Genomic DNA, 19,139 nt, shown 5'->3' on the forward strand with positions numbered 1-19,139 from the left:
GGCTGTCCTGGACTCACTTTTGCAGACCAGACTGGCCTGGAACTCACAGAGATCCTCCTGCCTCTGCTACCCTGAGTGCTGGGACTACAGGTGTGTGCCATCATGCCCAACATCCATTGTATTTGTTACATCTAGCTCTCTGTATATTCATACTTCACATACAAACTTCCTCCAAATAGACCTGGGTTCTTTAAGATTTATATGGTATCCTGTCTGCATGTGCACTTGCGCACCAGAAGAGGGCACCAGACCTTATTATAGATGGTTGTGAGCCACCATGTGGTTGCTGGGAATTGAACTCAGGACCTTTGGAAGAACAGCCAGTGCTCTTAACCTCTGAGCCATCTCTCCAGCCCTTGACCTAGGTTCTTTTGGCTAGTGTCAAGAATACTGCTATGAATATGAGTGCACAAGTGTTTCTTTTGTTTTTTTGCTTTTAATTTCTTTTGGTTAGATGTCCAGAAGTAGACTTGTTGAATTTGTTTAAAAGACATTGGCTCCTATTTGTGTTTTATCTATTTTGTTATAAATATTGGTTTGGTGATATTACACTGAAGGTATGGTAATACTATTATAATTACATCATTTCATCATTTTGATATCTAAAAACTGACATTTCTTAGAAGTACAATTTTATCTATATCTATCTATCAGGGTCTATCTATCTATCTATCTGTTTTGGTTTTTCAAGATGGGGTTTTTCTGTGTAGACTTGGCTATCCTAGACTCACTTTGTAGACCAGACTGGCCTCAAACTCAGAGATCTGTCTGCCTCTACCTCCCTGAGTGCTGGATGACAGGTGTGTGCCACCGCATCCTGCTGTGTAATTTTATAATTACTGTTATATTAAAATAACTCTAATAGATTTACTTATTTCATAATTGTTAAAGTCTGTTGATCAGTTATATGTTGAACTAGTATTTATTATTGCATTATCTTTAGGATTTACTTTTGCTGTACTTCACGAATTTTTCTTTACACAGGGAAATCCAAATTTTAAGACTTTGTCCCATAGACTATTCAGAATTGAAGTGTAAAGCTCATAAAACTTTCTGAATCTTAAAATTTTAAATGTTTGTTCCAGATATTATGTTGAAGACTGAGCATATTTTGCTGTGTTTAAGAGATTATAAAGTAATATCAGAGATAAATGTTCTTAAATCTAGTATGAAATACTTTTTAATATCTGTTATACCTTTTTTGCTCTTAATTATATAGCCCATCAGTGGTAAAACTTTAAAAAAAATTAAAATAAAAGAGCAATTATGTTTAGGTGCTGGAGAAATGTTTCGGTTTGTAAAGTATTTTCCACCTAAATGTAAAGACCTGAACTTTACTTCCCTGGGCCCACATGAAAGTTAGGTACCTGTTTGTAATCCCAGTACTCCTATGAGATGGGAGGTGTAGACAGAATCTCCAGAATTCTGCAGAATCTGTGCGGCCTGGCATAACAGCAGAGACAACAAAGAACACCCTGCTGACTTCCACGTATGCACCATGGCATGTATGTGCCTACACTTGCACATGGGCATGTGCATACACATACATACAAAAGAGGAGTTAAGGATATGACCTAATTGCTATCTGTATTTCATGATACTTGTGAGGGAAGGATCTTAGCAGAATATGTAGGAAAAAGGTTACCACACTCCTCTTTTTCTGTGACCTTTTATACATAATTATTCTATTAGCATTTTATTTTAGTTTTTTATTTTATGCAGGGTATTTTGCCTACATGTATTTCTGTGTCCCACAAATGTACCTGGTGACCCAGAGAGGCCAGGAGAGTGTGGGGACAATTGTATGGAGGAAGGAGAGTCAGTTTTCTTTTAAGCGTGTGGTCCCTACAAGGGGTCTGCTCTCTTTAGGGCAAGGCCCTACCCAGAAATATTTGTGCAGCACAAGTTGGACTGGATGAGTTTTTTTGTTTTGGTTTGTTTGTTTTTGTTTTCTTTTTGTTGTTGCTTTTTTTTCCCTTTGGAGACAGAGTTTTTCTGTGTAGCCCTTGCTGTTCTAGAATTCACCCTGTAGACCAGGCTGATTTTGAATGCAGATATCTACCTGCCTCTGCCTTCAGAGTGGTGGGATCAAAGGCATGCACCTTCCTGGCCTAGCTGGATGGGTTTTAAAGCAAAAAAGAGATTACATACAAAATTGGATGGGTAGGGGGAGGTAGGATGAATTTAGGAGATGTTCAGGGAGGGTGGATGAATATGATCAAAGTACAATTTTGTGAAGTGCATGGGAAATTAATAAAATTAATTTTAATTAGTAATTTTAGAATAATCTTATTTAAAGAAAATAGAAAGGTTTAATTTCTGAGGGAGAGAAAACCCACGTATTATATCATTGTCAATGTGCTTGATTGTTATGATTTGAGATCTTTGTATTTTACGGGCACGGGTGTTTGCCTGTATGTATGTATGTGTACTTGGTGTATGTTGGTTCCTCTGGAGGCCAGAAAAGGTTGGGTCCCCTGAAAATGGAGTTATAAACTCTTATGAGCTGACCTATGGGTGCTAAGAATTGAACTTAGGTTTTCTGGAAGAACAACAAGTGCTTTTAACTTCAGAACCATCTTTCTAGTCTTTGATTATGAAACTTAGTAGGACTCATTGATTATGAATATTATTAAACTGAAATTTGTTCTTAAATATTTTATATCAAATATAATTAAGTAGAAAGCTGAGTATAGTTCTTTTAAACTTTGACATTTCGTGTTATAGATAATAAAGTTGTATGTTCTAACTTTTTATAGTAGTTTTTTCTTATATATCTTTCAAAGGAAAATCGGTTTTATAATACTTTAATATCAGTTTATAATTTTTCTCTCTTTTTTTCCCCTCCTCATAGAAATGGCAGGATATTATTAAGGAAGTCAAGTTTCTACAAAGAATAAAACATCCCAACAGTATAGAATATAAAGGCTGCTATTTACGTGAACATACAGCATGGGTTGGTATTTATTCTCTTCTAGTTGTAAATTAGTTGCTTTTGATTTATCATGACTTAACTCAGTGTCTCAGACTAGTTATATAAAGACATGCACATACACCTGAAATGTTAGTTCATCCCGGGATAGGAAGAACAGTATTTCTACAACTCTTTAACAGATAAAGGAACTTTTCAAGACTTTTCTCCAGAGTTCATTCATCCTTTCAGAAATACCAGCTCAGCATGTTATAAGTAGTACCATTATTTGAGAATGGAAGTAAATATATCTTTTTCACGTAAAGTTCTATTAGTATATTTAAGTACAAAAGTCATGGTGAAGTTTTAATACATCCTGGTAAAATTTGAGATGACATGATTCCTTTGCTGAAAAGCAGAATTGTGACATGGTATTATAAGAAGTCGATTATTTATAGATGTGATTACATATAATTATAAATATATTTATGTAGAAATATACATATTGCAGTACACAGCTTATATAGTTGGTTTTATGTTAACATTATTAAAAGACAAATAATTGGCTTGAATTTTTTTTTCTTTTTTGGTATTTTTAGTTTATGTGCTGCCGAAGCGAGCACCTTTTTTGGTATTTTTAAGACACTATCTTGCTATGTAGCCTAGGCTGTCCTGGAGTTCACTGTGTAGTCCATGCTGGCCTCAGATTTTCTGCCTTGTCATCATGGTTGCTGGGATTATTGGCATGTGTCACCATGCCTTATGAGCTTAATTTTATGTATAAATATGTAACTTACTGTAAAAGTAGATGATAGTTTGTTTTACTTTAGACTGTTCTTGACTTCACATGTATCAAATAGATTAGTGTTTATAGTATGTTTTAATACATTGATAATTTTTCTCCCTGTATAGCTTGTAATGGAATATTGTTTGGGATCTGCTTCAGATTTACTAGAAGGTAAGCTAACTTATTTATTTTATTTTGAAGCCAGGTAGTGGTGGCACACCTTTAATCTCAACACTGGGGAGGTGGAAGCAGATCTTTGAGTTTGAGGTCAGTCTGAACTCTACAGAGCAAGTTCCAAGCACAGCCAAAGCTACACACAGAGAAACCCTGTTTCAAAAGACAAAAACAAATAAACAAAACAACAAAAAAACCCAAATAAGTAAACAAATCAGTTTTGAGATAGGGTTTCTGTGTAGCCCTGGATGTCCTGAAAGTTACTATATAGACCAGGCTGGCCTAAAACACACAGACATCCACCTCCTCCTATATCCTTCCTGATTTAATTAAAAGCATTTGTCACCCTGCCTGACCCTAATTATTGTTTATTAAAGTATTAGAGGAAAAATAACAAAATTCAGTTGAGTTTATTTAAACAATATTAATACTAAATAAATATGTAGCCTTTTCCATTTTCTTCACATGGAATTTCCAGTGATTGGAAAGTAGGCCAATTTTTTCATTCAAATTTATATGTATTTTTTTTTTATTTCTTTGTCGTTCAGTTTGATCTCTTGGTACTTTTTTACAGTCATCAAGTGAATTGTTGAATATTGTTAAACGTGGAGGAGCAGTGGCTGATGAGAACATGCTAACCCTTGTCTGAGTGTTTACTAGTTATAAAATGAAGTGGCCTTTTGTTTATCACCATGAAAATTGTTTCTTGCTAAATGTCTGCTTTTTAAAAATTACCCTTGGGTGGGTTGGGGATATGACTCAGCGAGTAAAGCAATTGCTGCACAAGCATTAGGACCTGAGTTCAAATCTTGAGAACTCAAGTAAAGGTAGCCATGGTAGTGTGCTTTAGTAATTCCAGTGTTTCACAGGGAGATAGAGGTAGACACAGCAGAATCTTTGGAGGTTTGTTGCTAGCTAGCATGGCATATACAGAACAGCAAATACCAAAGAGACTCTGCCTCAAACAAGGTAGGAGGTGAGGATCAGTATCATCCTTTGACCACATATAGACTGTAGTATGCATACATACTATACACAGAAATAGCAATGTGTCATTTGTATATTCATGTATATATTTTAAAATGAGTTTTTGCAAGTTATTTATTTTGTATAAATAAATATATACATGTATGTGCACCACAGTTGATGTGTAGAAGCCAGAGGACGACTGGAAGGGTTGGTCCTCTTCTTCTATTATGTAGGTTCAAGGCATTCTCAGGCTTGCACATTCACCCACTAACCCATCCCATCACCCCTTTAAATGCTATTTCTTATATTTATTTATTTATTTATTTATTTATTGAGGGGGACAGGGTTTCTCTGTGTTTGGCCTTGGCTGTCTTGGACTTGCTTTGTAGACCAGGCTGGCTGCAAACTCACAGAGATTCACCTACTTCTGCCTCTGGGAGTTCTGAGATTACCGGTGTGCTCAGCTTACCCCTATATATTTTTTAAACAAATATTCTGTGTGGTTACTTTTCAAATAATTTTTTTCCAGTTCATAAAAAGCCATTACAAGAAGTGGAAATAGCAGCAATTACACATGGTGCTCTCCAGGGATTAGCTTATTTACATTCTCACACCATGATCCATAGGTAAGTGACTCAAAAATTATCATATATTGACAAGTGAATGGTTTGTTGAATTTATCACCTCTACAGTTCAATGCCTCTGAAAGTTTTGTTTAGCCAAATAGGATTATATAACTCATTATTTACACTGTCACATATTAGAAAGAACACAATAATATACAGTTGGTCTGTTTAGAATAACTGTTGTTTTTGCGTATGTATGCTGCTATGTTTCCTAAAGCATATATATTTTATGGAATTTAGTTGTAGAATTTTGTAATTTGCAAACCAGAGGGGCCATTAGGGATCATACAGTCTAGTCTGTCCTTCTCCTTATACAATTAATGTTCTAATTTTTGACTGTAATTTCACCAAGATTGCAAAGCTAAATTGATTAGATCTTGAATTTAATGGGTCTTTTGTCTTCCTGATAACTGATCATGCCAGATTTATTTTATTGATTCTATAACACGGACAAAAACTTTTTAAATTCTGTATATAAACCCTGATTATCCTTGATAGCACCATTACAGTTAGACCAATTTTTAGCACTGCTATTAGTTTTGGCTGTTCCATATAGATGTGAGTATTTTAAAAATGGCATATTGTGATCCAGATAATAAACTATGCAGTATAGTCATTTTGAGTTGTGGATTGTTATTTCTAGGTGAGGGTAAGTGAAGTCCAAGAGAAATACATAATATAGTAGCAAGTTTTCATCTCCAGAGTACCTCCTATGCATAAGGTCTGGGAATTCCCAGCAACACACACACACACACACACACAGTCACGAAGGGTAGAAGAAAGTACTTTACCATTTAAAAAGAAATACACAAATAAAAGTGTATTATTCTCAGCATTACATGTACTATAACAAGAATCAATAAATCTTGTAAATGCTTTTTTTACTTTTAAGTTATAAAAAGTTAAGTATATATTCTAGTATCCATGGAACATGCATTCCTGTTGTGTAACTATCCATTTAGCTTATTTTGGATAGTATGTTTACAGTTACAGAGAAGTAAGTTTGAATGTAAACTTGGGGCCATTGATAGTGCGTTAATCCATGTGCTTCAGTTTTCATTTCATGGTTAATCAGAAACTATGTGAAAGCTTGAGAAATGGGATGAGTAATTATTTTCTTATAAACCAAGTTCGGAAAATAAAGTTCTTTACTTTAAATGTTAAAAGGGATACTTAGAAAACTTAAAAATTCAAAGCCATTGTCCATACTGATAAACAAGTTCAAAACCATTGAGTGTGACACAATACTTTATTTTTTTTGTTTTGTTAATTAATCTTAATTATAGCTATATTTTTTACTTGAATTCTGTTTTAAGTTTATTATCACAATGTGAAATTATTTCAGTACTTGATGTTTTTATTCCTATTTTACATGTTTTATATTTTTTTATCATTTTTAAATACAATCTAATGAAGGAAGGTTAAATAATTTTCTGTGTTCCTTAAACCAGAGATATCAAAGCAGGAAATATCCTTCTGACAGAACCAGGCCAGGTGAAACTTGCTGACTTTGGATCTGCTTCCATGGCTTCCCCTGCCAATTCTTTTGTGGGAACACCATATTGGTAAGAGTAGTCTTCTCTGATATTGATGCTCATAATTAAAGTAAGCAGTATATGATTATACTTTTTAAGGACTCATTTTCCTAAAATGTCTTGGATATTTTTTTGTATTTTGTTTTATACTTAGTTTTAAACACAGATTTGCAGGTTTGTTCTTGCAACTGCTTCCTTTTTTCCTTTTCTTTTTTTATTTTTTTTTATTTTTTTATCTTTGCCACATTTACTTTCCTTTTATTCTCTGTATTGTGTTTTAGGTATGGGAGTAAAACATCACTAACATTCAAATAGAGAAAATGAATATGCCCAGTAAACAGTAACAAATTTTCTTTAAATTTACTTTTTAAAATAAAATTTGTGAAGTTTGTATCTTTGTAAATTGTTGTAATCAGCAATTAATATTTACTAATAAATTTCTTTTAGTAATGCTTGCTGTTAGTCCTAAACAGTTGTATAACCAAATCACCACTCTGAGACTGGGTTTATTTAGTTAACCTAGAACACAATACTGGCCAATAGTTACTCCATCCTAAACCTCAAAGCCCTCATAGTTTCCTACCATTCAGATTTCCCACATTATGCTTGCTTTTTGTGATATCTTAGGTCCAGTCCATCTCTCCACGTAGTTCCAAGATCTGTCTTCCAGCTCTCTCTCCAAGCTCTCCTCCCACCTTTTCCTGTCCTCTAGCTTCTCCCCTCTTTCCTGTCTTCTGGCCCCTCCCAGCTCAACCTTGTGTCTAGTTGCTTTATTTTGGCCTGTTTGCACAAGAGTTGAGACAGGATGCTTAGAATGAGTATCACAATGCAATATTTGGATTGAAACCAGAGTGTGGGGGAAGGGGGAAGTCATCATTTGAATGAACAAGGGTAAGGTGTGTACATTTCAAAAGAACATTATACCAATGGTAAATGTATGCCACATGTATTAGCGTGACCTTGTAGAGCAGAAGGGGCATCAAATCCCTTGAAGCTGGAGTTACAGAAGAGCTTCTGGTGTACAAATCAAACTCAGGTTCTCTAGATTCATAATTGCTGAGCTCTATCTGCTGCCGTGCTGCTCCTTTCTTGAGACAGTGCCTCATGTTGCTCTGGCTGGTTTTAAACTCCCTATTTAGTGGAACTGACTTGCATCCCCTATCCTCTTGCTTCTGTTTTCTGAGAACAAACTTACTTTGTATCAGTCACTACATAGACTGGTAGCTGAATTGGAGAAGTTCTGCTGTTTTGAATTTTCTGCTTGAGGAATTTCAGATGTACATAAAAATAGAAGTATAATGAGATCTTTCGTCCCAATTACTCAGCCCAATAACCTTATCACATGGTTAATTCTGTCCTCCCTACTCTCATTTCTTCTTACCCAGTTATTTTTATTGAAATTCTAAATATTATCTGCTCTGGTCTAGGAATAATTTTATATGTATGTCAGTGAAAATTTTAAGGAAATGATTTTTCAGATATTTAAACGTCCGTATGTCATCATTATATATTCTGAAAATAGTACCTTTGATCCATTGCATCCTTTTTATCTATGTTTGAAATCTCCCTTCTTATTTTATAAAAGACAGACTGTTACAATGGTACATTGCTCTGGGATGTACAGTCTTAACAGCGTATTAAAGAGAAATTTTGTGACCATCCAGTTTCTAAAAGAAACATTGGAGGGTTAGGATTCAGTTTTATGGATAGGCCTTGTGCCTGCCTTTTCATTTCAGGTAAAAACAACTGACAATGTTTGTTGCCCATGGCAAAATTGAGTATTTCAAGCAAGTATTAGAATTTTGTAGTGAAATCTCAGATAGCCCTGCTTTGGGATTGTCCTTCTGGAATGCTGTGACAGGATGACAGGTGATGAGAATGAGTTCCATGGTTTCTGAGCATTGCTAAAATTGTACCTCATAGCTTCTAATTTGTTTTCCATTGTAAAGATTTTTATGTTTACATATATTGTCTCTAAACCAATGTTATTTATGTAGATGGAACTTACATTCCCAAATTTTAAATTGGTTGAATATTGTATGTTTTAGGATGGCCCCAGAAGTAATTTTAGCCATGGATGAAGGACAGTATGATGGCAAAGTTGATGTATGGTCTCTTGGAATAACATGTATTGAATTAGGTAAGCATTGTTTTTTATTACTAGGGATTAAGTTTTGTTTTTTGTTTTTTGTTTTTTTTTTTTTGAGACAGGATCTCACTGTATATAACCTTGGCTCATCTACAACTTGCTTTGTAGATCAGGTTGGCCTCATAGATACTCACTTGCCTCTGCTTTCTGTTTGCTAAGATTAAAAGTGTAAGTCACCACACCTAGCTGAATTAAGTTTTGATTCAGTGTTTATTCAGTTACCATATTAAATTAGATTTTTGTCTTAGATCTCAATTTTTAAAATTAATTTATTATATATATTTATATAATACATACATAATATTTTTGTGTGCATGTATGTCTGAATACCATGTGTGTGCCTGGTGTCCAGGGAGACCAGAAGAGAGGGTGTTGGATTGCCTAGAACTGTAGTTGCAGATGGTTTTGAATCTCTATGTGGGTTCTAGGAAGTGAGCTCAAGTCTTTTGGGAAAGCAGCCAGTTCTCTTAACCACTAAGCCATCTTTTCAGCCCAGATTTGAGGGGAAAAATAAATCCTTTAAAGCTTTTGCTTTGATTATCTGATGATTTTATATTAACCTAATACATATTAGGTTACATGTATTTGCTATTAAATTAGGTCTAAAATAATTTTTCACTGTGGTCTTGAATATCTATGTCTGACATTAATTAATTGTTTAACACTTAGAATGTACCTAATACTATGTTTATCATCCATAGGCGTTTTTTTGTTTTTTATTTTGGTTTTTGGAGACAGGATTTCTCTGTGTAACAGTCCTGGCTATCCTGGACCTCACTCTGTAGATCAGGCTGACTTTGAACTCAGAGAGAACCATGTGCCTCTGCCTCCAAGTGGTGGGATTAAAGTCATGTGCCACCACCCAGCCATAGAAGCTTTCTTAATCATTGATGACATATTACTATATAAATTAGTTACTTTTAAGTTTAGAAATTAGATGTCCATTTGGTTGGGTAGCCTTTAACTTTGGTATTGTAGAGGCTTAGGCAGGAGGATTGCAAATTTAAGGTCTGCCTGACAAGAGAGTGAATTCAAAGTAGCCTGGGAAATTTAGTAAGACTTGCAAAATTATAAACAAAACAAAACAAAAAACTAGGGCTAGAGCTCATTGGTACATATCTAGCATGTGTGTGACCCTTTGTTTAACTTCCAGTAATACCAACATTTGGGTAAAGTTTAGATGGATCTTGATTTGGCTTACGTAGTGATGTGGGCTACATAGGGAAACACTGAATTTAAATTCTTGGATCTTACCATGTAGATTCAAAGCGATCCTCGTGCTTCTGTTTCCTGAGTGCTGGGATTAAATGTGTGCATCACCATGCCCAAAAAAAATTTTTTTTTAAATGTTAGTTAAAGGACTGGAGATATAGCTCCAGTTCTGTTGGTAGAATGTTTACCTAGAATGAAGTTCTGGGTTTGGTTTCCCTGAACCATATAAAACTAAGAATGAGACAGGGTGATCAGAAATTCAAAGTCATCTTCAGCTACAGAGCAACCCAGAAGAGAAGAGAATAAGAGGTCAGTTGAATCTGCCAGTTTGAAGACCTCAATAATAACATAAATGGATGTTATTATTTCATTCATTCTAAATATCTTTAATAATCATTAAAACTAAAATCAGATTCATTATGGTGATCATTAAAATTGGTAAGCCTCTTTTCATTTTGGTTAGAGAAAGAAGATACAAATTTCTAGTATTAGGAATGAACAAAGCCAGGTGTAAGAGTTTACATTTATATATAATCTTAAAGCTTAAGAAGCTGAAGTAGCTGGCTCATGGTGTGGTGCCAGGCTGGCCACACAGCGAGTTCAGGATAGTTCCTGGGCTAGGAGGAATGAGAAGTAATGATTAGTACTGATTATAAAAATAAGGGACTAAACAGATGCCTTAGCAGTTAGGAGTTCGTATTTCTCTTGGGGATCCACCTCCCTCTTCTGATTTTTGTAGACATCCCTACTTGTATACATAACCCATACAACACAAATATTTAATTTAAAAGTAGTAGTAAAGGGGCTGAGAGATGGCTCAGTGGTTAGGAGCACTGGCTGCTCTTCCAGAGGACCTTGATTCAAATCCCAGCAATCACATGGCAGTTCAAGGCTATCAATAATTCCAGTTCCAGGGGATTTGACACAGACATACATGGAGGCAGAACACAAAAATAAAACAAACAAAAAGGATTTTTTTTTACAACAATTTTCTATTTAGTGATGTTGTAAATTAAAATAGAGTGTTGTGTTATATAAGGTTATTTATTATTCGCCCTATAACTATTGTGGTCGTATTATTTAACCTGCTATCACAAATAATAAGACACAGACACCTTTTAGAGTTTATAATTGCCTTATTACCTTAGACCTGGCAGGTATTTCTTCCTACAATGTCTCAATAACATCCACCATCTATCTCCCAGTCCCCATCCAATACCATCTGTCTTAATCATTCCTATCTGGGCTACCTTCCATCCATTATCCCAAGATACTTGCTTGTATTCTTCATCTGGGCCTTTCCATGCCATTATTGGAGAACTTCCTCCTGGCCTGTGTGGTTCCTTTCTCCATACTAACCCATCATGGTGTCCTCCTTCCTCCTTTCTTCCCATCATTTCCAGTGATTCCCTTGAACCTGAAGCCGGGGAATCTTAGTCACGCCTAGCCCATTTTGCCCTGCCCAGGTAAAAATCAACACATCAGCTATGATGTCCTAGGCGGGTTTACACAGCAAGGATCGGTGTATCCAGACAGTAACCAGATCTTGAGGGTCAGCAATCAGCACCAACACACAAGCATCAGACCAACCCCCAACAATTAAGTTTAAAGTTGTTTTCAAAATATATTCTTAAAATCTTGATTAATACTTGAGTATCCTTATACGTTCACATTTTAACAGAAAGATTTTCTATCTTTTATAGCGGAGAGGAAGCCTCCTTTATTTAATATGAACGCAATGAGTGCCTTATATCACATAGCCCAAAATGAATCCCCTACACTACAGTCAAATGAATGGTGAGTATTCCCACAAGATATTGATTAATTAATGTTTTGAAATTTTTATAAATATCGATAAAGTATTATTTAACTAAATGTACTACCTGAAAACAAAGTAGGTTACTTCTCCTTTCATTTCAATAATAATAATAACCTTAATAATTTAATAGCATTTTTTAAGCATTAATATTTTGTAGCTAAAATAGATTGTCATAACCTGTTGTAATTATTTGAAGAATAGATTATCATTGTATATGACATAGGTAAAATGGTTTGATTCTTTCAAAATTATTAGGTAATTTAAAACCTAGCTGAATATGTTAATTCATACTGATCTGTTTTTTTCTTCTAATGTGTAGTCTTTGATTTGCTAAAACTTCATGTAAGACAGTATACAGAGAAGAGATTAACAGTTTTAGACTAGAATTGTTATGAGTTGAAAAAATTGTGCATTAGTTACTTTTCTCATTGCTGTAACAATTTATCTGACAAAAGCAGCTTCAAGAAGGAAGTTTGGGATCACCATTTGAAGGTAGAGTTGGTCATGATGGGGAAGGCATCTGGTTACATTGTATCTTCAGTGAGGAGTTAGAGTTCTGGAGCTCCACATGCTTCATTTTATGTACTTATTCTGGGACCTCAGCCAATGGGAAAGTGCTGTGTGCGTTCAGAATTTATCTTCCTCAGTTAATCCTTTCTGGAAACACCCTCGCAGAGACCCACTTACAGGCTTGTTTCCAAGATGATTCTAAATCCTGTTCAGTTAATATGATTAACCATTATTACCCTGCCCCTTGTCAGAATTACAATTTTTGCCTCTAAAGTTGCATGTTCGTTTTATAATACAAAATGTATTAGTTAGTCTCTGAAAGTTCCTATAGTCTTTAACATTATACAGAAGCCCAATGTCTGAAATCTCTTCTGAGATGTAGAGTAAACTCTTCTTTTGGACCTCTTACACAATGAAAGACAAGTCTCATTTTCTATAATGTCAGCCTTTGAGAGGTTGGAGAATTATTCCAAGCTCAAAGCCAGCCTGGGCTATAGTGTGAAACCCTATTTCAAAAAGAAAAAATGTGTTGCCCTTTTTGAATATTGGAGATAAACATTGATGGAATAATTACTTTCTGTGTAATACTGAGCTCCCATGAATGATGCTATGATGACACATTAGAGGCTTTTAATATTTCAAAAATTATCTTTATCAGTTTAAATCTTTATCTAGATTTAATGGAAATCTTATCCTTTTGGTCAGGGGCAGCAAATACCTAGGTTATTTTTAAAATGTTCTTTTTCCTTGGTCTACAAAGTGAGTTCAAGGATTACACAGAGAAAATTTGCCTTGAAGAACTTTTAAAAGAAAGCTTTTTTCTATAGGGAATAAAATAAGAGAAGAGTTATGTTCTAAAACATGCTCTATAGAAAACAGTCCACAATAAATAAGAAGAGACTTAGAGACAGGGTAGGAGAGTGTAAAGCCACATTTGACGGGGGAAGAACTTTAGATGGGCCGCACCTCCTCTTGACTCAGTATTGAATGATTTCTGATAGGTAAATATGTGGGAACAGGATGTTTTCTTTTTCATTCTTTCTTTTTCAAATTCTAACCAACCATGCACCCTGCCGTGGCACTATACCCCCAGCCTAGGATTTGTAAATGATCTGTGCAAGTCCATTTTTGGTAAAGTCATTGGTTTCTCTAAATCACTTTGCATAGAAGAAATTATATTATCATTTCTTCCCTATTCTTCCTTCTGTGAGTAGACATGTGTCTTTTTGGATGTGTTTTTAAAGGAAATAGCAATATGTTCACTTGATACTTTCTTTACAATAGGTCTGATTATTTTCGAAACTTTGTAGATTCTTGCCTCCAGAAAATCCCTCAAGATCGCCCTACATCAGAGGAACTTTTAAAGGTCAGTCTGTAAAACTTTATTGTTTTTAATCCTTAGGAAATTATTTTAAAACGGTTTGTTGTTTTTTTCTTCTCAGTCAGGATTAACTACATTAGTTTTTACTAAAATACTAAATTTGGGACCAGTGAGATGGCTTGGCATTTGTTGCCAAACCTCACAACCTGCCAGACCTCACAACCGGCTCTGAATGCCCGAAATCCACTTTAGCATAAGTGTGTGTGTGTGTTTGTGTGTCCGTGTCTCCTTGTCCATAAATAATAAGCAAATGTAATAAAGGCTTTGTAGTTGTAAAATAGCAATTTAAAAGTTTTTTTGTTTGTTTGTTTGTTTTAGTGCTGCCGCTCAAATAGGACTATATGCCAAGCATGTACTCTTATCTTTCAGCTATTTTCCCCAGCCCTTTTAAATACTAATACTTGTTTTTTTGATAGTGTTTCACTGTGTAGCTATGGCTGTCCTGGAAATTACTCTGTAGACCAAGCCTTCAACTCAATTCCCCTGCCTCTGCCTCCTGACTGCTAAGGTTAAAGGCGGAAACTGTCACACCCAGCTAAAAGTACTATTTTTTGTTTTTGTTTTCAAAGACAGGGTTTTTTGGTGTAGCTTTGGCTGTCCTGTACTCACTTTGTAGACCAGGCTAGCCTCAAACTCAGAGCAATCCACCTGCCTCTGCCTCCCTGAGTCCTGGGATTACAGGTGTGTGCCATCGCACCTGGTTAAAGTGCTAATATTTTTATATCATTATCTCTGTGATTCTGGGTTTTGAAACCAGGGCAGGCATTTTACAGTTCAGTCACCCCCAACACTCCACCCCAACCCTGGTAACTTCACCTTCCTTAGATACTACATTTTGTTTTAAAGATGCTTTTAAATTTTAAGTGTGCTCGTGTGGTGTGTGTGTGTGTGTCAGTGTGTCATGGGGGGTGGTGAAGCCTATTCCTCTGAGGTAGGATCTCAGCTAGGCTAGAAGTGAGCAAGCCCTACTGTTCCTCCTCCTCCATTTGTAGGTAATTCCAGCATGTTGTAGCTGTTGAGATCCAAGTACTAGCTCATTTAGCAATGAATATTATAAATGAATATTATAAACATCATGTAGGTTTGGCTCGACAAGATGCTTTAGTGAATAAAGGCACTTGCTTGGCACCAAGCCTTAAGACCTGAGTTCTATTTCTGATTCTTATAGGTTGTCTTCTGACCTCCACATATATGTGTGTCCACATGTTCATGCACCGCCCCCCCACATACATACATATTTAGCTTTTCTCAAAAAATTGTTTCATTTGAGTGTTGGCCATCTAATTAATACTGGTAATAGTATAATAGTTTTACTGAATAGTTTTTGGTTTATGTTTTGTTTTGACATGAGGTCTTACTATGCCTTGAGTAGCCTGGAACTCAATTTGTAGACCAGGCTGGCCTTGAACTCAGGAAGATTCTTCTGTCTCTGCCTCTTCAGTGTTGGGATTAAAAGTGTGCACCATCACATCAGGCTTGATGTAGTTCTTTTTTTCTTCCTCCCCCACCCCCACCCCTTTGGTGTTTTGAGACAGGATTTCTCTGTGTAGCCCTGGCTGTCCTGGACTCACTTTGTAGACCAGGCTGGCCTCAAACTCACAGCAGTCTACCTGCGTCTGCCTCCCTGAGTGCTGGGAATAGTTACAATTGCAGGTGTGCACTACTACACCTGGTTTGATATAGTCTTTAAAGCCTGCTTTTTTTTTTGTTTGTTTTTGTTTTGAGGGGGATCTTGTGTGTCCCAGGCTGGCCTTGAACTTCTGTTGTGTAGTCACGCTCCACCACCTTGTTTACTAGATTTAATACAAGACTTCATGGAGGGGCTGGAGAGATGGCTCAGAGGTGAAGAGCACTGGCTGCTCTTCCAAAGGTCCTGAGTTCAATTCCCAGCCACCACATGGTGGCTCACAACCATCTATAGTGAGATCTGGTACACAGACAGAATGCTGTGTAAATAAAAAAATTAATAAATCTTTAAAAAAAAAAGGACTTCATGGATTCTAGACAAATACCAACTGAACTACATCCTCATATCTGTTAAAGTTTCTTGATTAGGGGCTGAAGAGATGGCTCTGTGGTCAAGAGCACTGGCTGCTCTTCCAGTGGACCCAAGTTTGATTTGTAGCGCCCATAATTGTTTCTTCCAGTCCTGAGTCATATGACACCCTCTTCTGGCCTCTGAGGGAACTGCATGCACATGTTACACAGACACATGTAGGCAAAATACTCATTCAGCTGAGATTTAAAAAATTAAAAATTTGGACTAGACAGTAATGAGAATTTGACTTTAGTTATGAATCATTTCCATAAGACTCATGTGAACTACTTTATATTACTATTTTAGAATTTCAAAACAGGTAAAGTTTCTTCAGTAACATTAGATAAATCAGTCCTACAACGAATATCCATATATGCACATCCTTACTTACATACATTTGATGATATTACTTGCAATTGTGATACATAGTGAAACCATAACTGCTTCTGTATCTGAGAGTACGCTCACGTATGGTCTCAGAAATAAAAGCCTGACCAACTGGGCACTAGCGATGCCTTTATCTCAGCACTAGAAGGATCACAAAGTCAAAGTCGGCATTGGCTGTCACAGTGAAACCCCATCTCAAGACAAAGAAGCCCATACTGTCTTAAGTTTCATTACTTTACTGTCACTACATTTTCCTACTTAAATCAAGCATAGCTTATAGTCAGGAGTGGATCTTCATAGTATTTATACGCTTTTATAATTTCAACTGTATTTTCACTGGCCAACTAAAAATATCCTGATGATTATTTTATTCAAGAGTATTTATTTATTTAGGCAGAGTGTGGAAATTATTATTTTCTAAGTATCAAATGTCATAAAATATAATAAAATTGGACACCTATGAGATATGTGAATCTATATCACCCATAGATTATGAGAAAGAAATATGTTTGAACTAATTAGGAGAGAAAATAGCCCATTTTTATTTTCTGCCATTCTAGCACATGTTTGTTCTTCGCGAGCGCCCAGAAACAGTGTTAATAGATCTTATTCAAAGGACAAAGGATGCAGTGAGAGAGCTGGACAATCTGCAGTATCGAAAGATGAAGAAGCTCCTTTTCCAGGAGGCACATAATGGACCAGCAGTAGAAGCACAGGAAGAAGAGGAGGTATATACAGTACTTAAAATTGATGTAGTAAAGGATATGAGAAGTCTTTACTGAAGACACTTGTGTATGTTTGTCAAGCTTCTCTTCTACGTAATCCGTAATTAAGGAGACACTTAGATATTTTAATTTCTCTTTCCCGTAGGAGCAAGACCACGGTGTTGGCCGGACAGGAACAGTGAATAGTGTTGGCAGTAATCAGTCTATTCCCAGTATGTCTATCAGTGCCAGCAGCCAAAGCAGCAGTGTTAACAGTCTTCCAGACGCCTCAGATGACAAGAGTGAGCTAGACATGATGGAGGGAGACCATACAGTGATGTCTAACAGCTCTGTCATCCACTTAAAACCCGTGAGTGTTGTCTTTTCTCTGGGGGGGGGAACAAAACAAAAAACCAAAAAACTCAACTTTGACCCTTAATTTTCTTTTGGCTGATTAATTCAAGAGATTTTCTTTGAAGTTTAAGAAGTTTGGAATCTGGGTGTGGTGATTTATACCTGAATCCCAGACTTAGGAGGATCAGGAATTCAAGGGCTACCTCAGCTACATAGTAAATTTGAGGCCAGCCACATAAGACTCGGTTCACCACAACACCTCACCACCCCAATAAAGAAAAAAGGAAAAAGGAGAAATAAAACAGTTCGGGTGTACTCCCTGGTTAAGATCAAAAGCTTTTCCAGAGAACCTGAGTTCATTTCTCAACATTCACAATAAGCAGCTGTGTCACAGGTTTGTCACAGCTGTCTATATTTTAGGTCTAAGGGACATAATGCCCCCTTCTGGATTCATGAACATCTGCATTCAAAATATACGCATAATTGTGTGTGTGTACATAACCTATTGTGTTATGTACATGAAATTTATGAATAATTTCAATTAGAAAACGAGAGTTGGGCTAGAGAGATGGCTCAGAGGTTAAGAGCATGGGCTGCTTTTACAAAGCTCCTGAGTTCAATTCCCAGCAACCATATGGTGGTTCGTAACCATCTATAATGAGATCTGCCCTTTTCTGGGATATAGGCATACATGCAGGCAGAATACTGTATAAATAATAAATAAATCTTTGAAAAAGGAGAGAATCAATTATGAGTAATGAGCCAGAAGCAACTTTTATAGTATTCACTTTTATATTTAAAATAAGACATTTGATAAGGTTTAGTAAAAGTGAGTATTTGCTACATTTTCTGCAAAAAGTGTTTTTGTTTATGTGTCAGATGTGTTGGTATGTTTACACATGTAGAAATTCCAGATTGAACAGTTTTCTTTGGTCACTCTTCACTACCTCAGTCCTGAAACAGGATCCCTCAGTCGAACTCAAAGCTTGATGATGAAGTCTAGCCAGCCAGTTTTCTCCATGGATCCCATGTCTCCACCATCTCCTTAGGCTAGAATTACTGGCAGGCTGCCATGCTGTTCTAGCACTTATATATTTCTTAGGGATCCAGACTCTAGTCTGTAAGCTTGTATGACAGTTGGTTTAGCCACTGAACTATCTCCCTATTCTCCTTTGTAATTTTGAGTATAAATTAATAAATTAATAAATTTTGAGTCTAAAGAAAATTAAGGACTGGAGGTGCAGTTTCATGGTTGTAGAATGCTTGGCCTAGCATGCAGGTGACCTTGGGTTCAATTAAAGCAGGCTAGCCATCTTGTATTCAGTTTTCAACACTAGAAGAAAACAAAGAATAAGAAAGACTAGTCAGGTAACTCTTTATAGGAGAACTTTTTTTTTTTCTTTTTCTTTTTGAGACAGGGTTTCTCTGTGAAAACTATGACTATTTCTATAAAGTTCTACAAAGCTGGGCTTGGTGGTGCACACCTATAAACCTTGTGCTCAGGGAAGCAGAGGCAGGCTACATAAAAACAAAACAAAACAAAATAAAACAAAAAAAAAACAAAAACAAAACCCTGTCTTAAA

General features: G+C 36.0%; 1 protein-coding gene across 4 annotated transcripts in view; it reads left to right on the forward strand.

The window, feature by feature from the left end:
• Taok1 (TAO kinase 1) overlaps positions 1-19,139 on the forward strand; it is a 78,301-nt gene that overhangs the window by 25,121 nt on the left and 34,041 nt on the right. For all 4 annotated transcript variants that reach the window (XM_021652690.2, XM_060387251.1, XM_021652688.2 and 1 more), the window contains 9 exons: positions 2,855-2,956; positions 3,824-3,869; positions 5,371-5,467; positions 6,919-7,032; positions 9,051-9,142; positions 12,067-12,160; positions 13,977-14,058; positions 17,059-17,226; positions 17,369-17,572. In XM_021652690.2, coding sequence (XP_021508365.1) covers positions 2,855-2,956; positions 3,824-3,869; positions 5,371-5,467; positions 6,919-7,032; positions 9,051-9,142; positions 12,067-12,160; positions 13,977-14,058; positions 17,059-17,226; positions 17,369-17,572 — 999 coding nt within the window. The remainder of the gene's footprint in view (positions 1-2,854; positions 2,957-3,823; positions 3,870-5,370; positions 5,468-6,918; positions 7,033-9,050; positions 9,143-12,066; positions 12,161-13,976; positions 14,059-17,058; positions 17,227-17,368; positions 17,573-19,139) is intronic.

The sequence above is a fragment of the Meriones unguiculatus genome, chromosome 7 (genome assembly GCF_030254825.1).
Source record: "Meriones unguiculatus strain TT.TT164.6M chromosome 7, Bangor_MerUng_6.1, whole genome shotgun sequence".
NCBI classification, from domain to species: Eukaryota; Metazoa; Chordata; class Mammalia; order Rodentia; family Muridae; genus Meriones; species Meriones unguiculatus.